Here is a 2698-nt window from a genome sequence, read left to right as displayed (position 1 = left end):
CATAATTAAATTATTTTAAAAATATATGAAATATATATTATGTAGAAGAGTTCACTCACATCTGCAACAATTATATGCTTCTATATGTTTATTTCTTTTTATAATTTCATTCAGTAATAGTGATTTCGATCAATATATTGCAACAAATTAATTAAGAGTGCACGAAGCATGATCTTTAGATACGATGATACATTAGAATTAGAAATATGAGTAGTTTTTTGCGAAAAAAAAGAATGGGCAATTAATATCCATTTTCACGATATAAATTAATTTTAATGTCGATTTAATTTATACTTCATATTTTTTTAATTCTTAAAATTAAAAAAAGATAAAAAATTAAATCGATCACAGATAATCTACATTGATAAAAATGGAAATAACTATGTACATACATATACGAATTAATGGTAATTCGAGTTTCGCGCAATTTCCGTTTATCAAATGGCTTTTAAAGTCTGTCTAGACAGACTCGCATGATGCGAAATATGCGAACACATAGAAAAATTAACCAATCAATCCTACACAATAAGGCAATAGCCAATCGCCTCCTTCTACATATCGCTCTTTCCGGAAAAAGCGGAAAGTTGATTGGTTGCCATGTCAGCTTAGATGCGTGGAACGCGTGTAAATGCGTTTCGCATGTATGACAAATAATGTGCGATTAAAATTGGATACGATAAAACTTTATTTAAATCAACTCTCATATAAAAAAATATTACAAAATTAATAATTAATATAAAAAATACATTACGTTAAACATAAAGAACTTATGATTGTGTGCCCGATACAAAGAGCGCAGAAACATGGCTATTCTTAGCGTTCGACTATCGCGCAATGTATCATTTTTTTTTCACGCGTACATATTGCATAGTAAAAATTCGCTTAAATGGGTTCGAAATAATTGCAACTGAAGAATTCTAGAGCATTCGAGCATGACAAAGAATCGACGTCGTAGGTTGTACCCTCCAGATTCTAGAATTTCTAAAAGATATCAGAAAGAACAATCACGGTCGGCGTATAAACACGCGAGCGTGACGCGTGACGTGCCTAGTGCGCAGCTGCCAACGCGCAGCACAGCGCAGCATTTGAACCATCGCAGTTCGATCGGCCATATTTGCTCTTATACAACGCCCTCACGCGACGATCGTGGGTTTACGTGTATATTTGGTGGCTTCATATCAACCTATCGGCCCAAATAGCACCGACAATTGTGTTCTACGGTGACGTTCGGTGAGTTTCCACGATATTCGAGCTGGTGGACAGTCCTGGGACGTGCCGTGCGATCCCTTGGTTCCTGGTGGCACGCGGCGCAACGGCACGGCGGCATCGTCGCACGGTGTCCTCCATATTGATGACAGCGCCGACGGTGATAATTTTCTGAAATTTTTGTCGTTAATGCCCCCTGTGTCCTGAAATCGAAAGCACCCGCGTTTGTCTTAAAAGCTCCCCGACAGAATGCGCGACCTCGTGGGGCCCCCGCCGTGTGTTTTACGAGAGTCCGTGAAATACGGTGTTCCCCCAGGTACCCGCCCGCGTCACCATGGCGTTGCTCACTCGTTCCTTTCTCGCCTCGCCTCGCCTCGCTGGCGTTGTCCGTCATGGCGCGCTCGGCTTCCCTCGCACTTGCCTATGGCGTCGTACATCGGCCACCTCCAGCGCCGCTGGCCGCGTCCGATGGCAGCGCGTCGCCGTCGCCGCGGCGCACGTTGCCCCCTTGATTATCGCACGCGTCGAGAGACGCCGAGAAGCGAGCGCCCCGCCGTCGTCGCGGGCGACGCGACAACCGGGATATTCATCTTTGCTCAACGAGCGCCGGACCCTCGGCGCACCACATATTTCTCTTCCCCGTCGCATTATCGATTCCTCTTGTTTAATTTGATCACGGCGATGTCCGCTGTCGAGATTGCTATCCGCTCATCGTATCCTCGGGCGACGCTCCGAAAGGAACGACAGCCCGCATCCTGACCTACAAAGATGTTTTCGGTTTCAATAACGGTCAGGTTTATTTTCCAATCTCGCTCGTGTTTCCCTTCCTCGTAATGTAGACTCGCGGCTTTTTAAACTTGCTTTCGGTGACTGATGAAAAGTAGTAAAGTTAAACTAGAAAATTGTTGCTTTGTTCTAAAAATCTTTTAATTAATCATTACTCGTTTTGCCTTATAAACGGAAATGGGCGTGTGTGAAGAGAAATTTGTGAAAAAAATGTGAATTTACAATTCGTATATAGTGCATATTCAACATGGCTTTATGCTTATTTTTAGAATTGTTGATGTAAAGGTGTTATTAATATTAGAAAATATATTTACAGTAGAGTAGTAACAATTCAACACACATATTTCTAAGTTATCTGGACTTATATCAATAATGTATATATTAATGATATAATGTTTCAGACTGATGAACATAGCTACCATTGTTTGAGCTGTATGCTTCAATCATGAGTAACGTAGCTACTATAAAATTGGAAGAGGGACAAGAATCTGTCACTGAGATACAAACTTACTTGGAGACATTTAATAAAGAGATTGAGGGTGGACAAGGCGAGCAATTGCAACATGTACAATGTTAGTATCTCATATAGCAGTTTTTTTTTTACAAATATTTGTATTGTTCAATATTTTATCTCTTAGGTCTGTTTCAAAATATATTGCGAGTATTGAGAACTTATAGTATATATCATGAATTAAAGATTTATATA

General features: G+C 40.5%; 1 protein-coding gene and 1 pseudogene across 1 annotated transcript in view; one reads left to right on the top strand and one right to left on the bottom strand.

Annotated features, from left to right (window-relative positions):
- Positions 1–1120: 1120 nt before the first annotated feature.
- On the bottom strand, positions 1121–1600 carry LOC105619325 (annotated as a pseudogene).
- Positions 1601–2437: 837 nt separating this feature from the next.
- LOC105619323 (transcriptional repressor CTCFL) overlaps positions 2438–2698 on the top strand; it is a 9363-nt gene continuing 9102 nt past the window's right edge. The window contains exon 1 of the mRNA XM_012200845.1: positions 2438–2564. Within this exon, the coding sequence (XP_012056235.1) occupies positions 2438–2564 (127 nt within the window). The remainder of the gene's footprint in view (positions 2565–2698) is intronic.

The sequence above is a fragment of the Atta cephalotes genome (genome assembly GCF_000143395.1).
Source record: "Atta cephalotes unplaced genomic scaffold scaffold00021, whole genome shotgun sequence".
NCBI lineage: Eukaryota > Metazoa > Arthropoda > Insecta > Hymenoptera > Formicidae > Atta > Atta cephalotes.
This window is presented reverse-complemented; position numbering and strand designations above follow the sequence as displayed.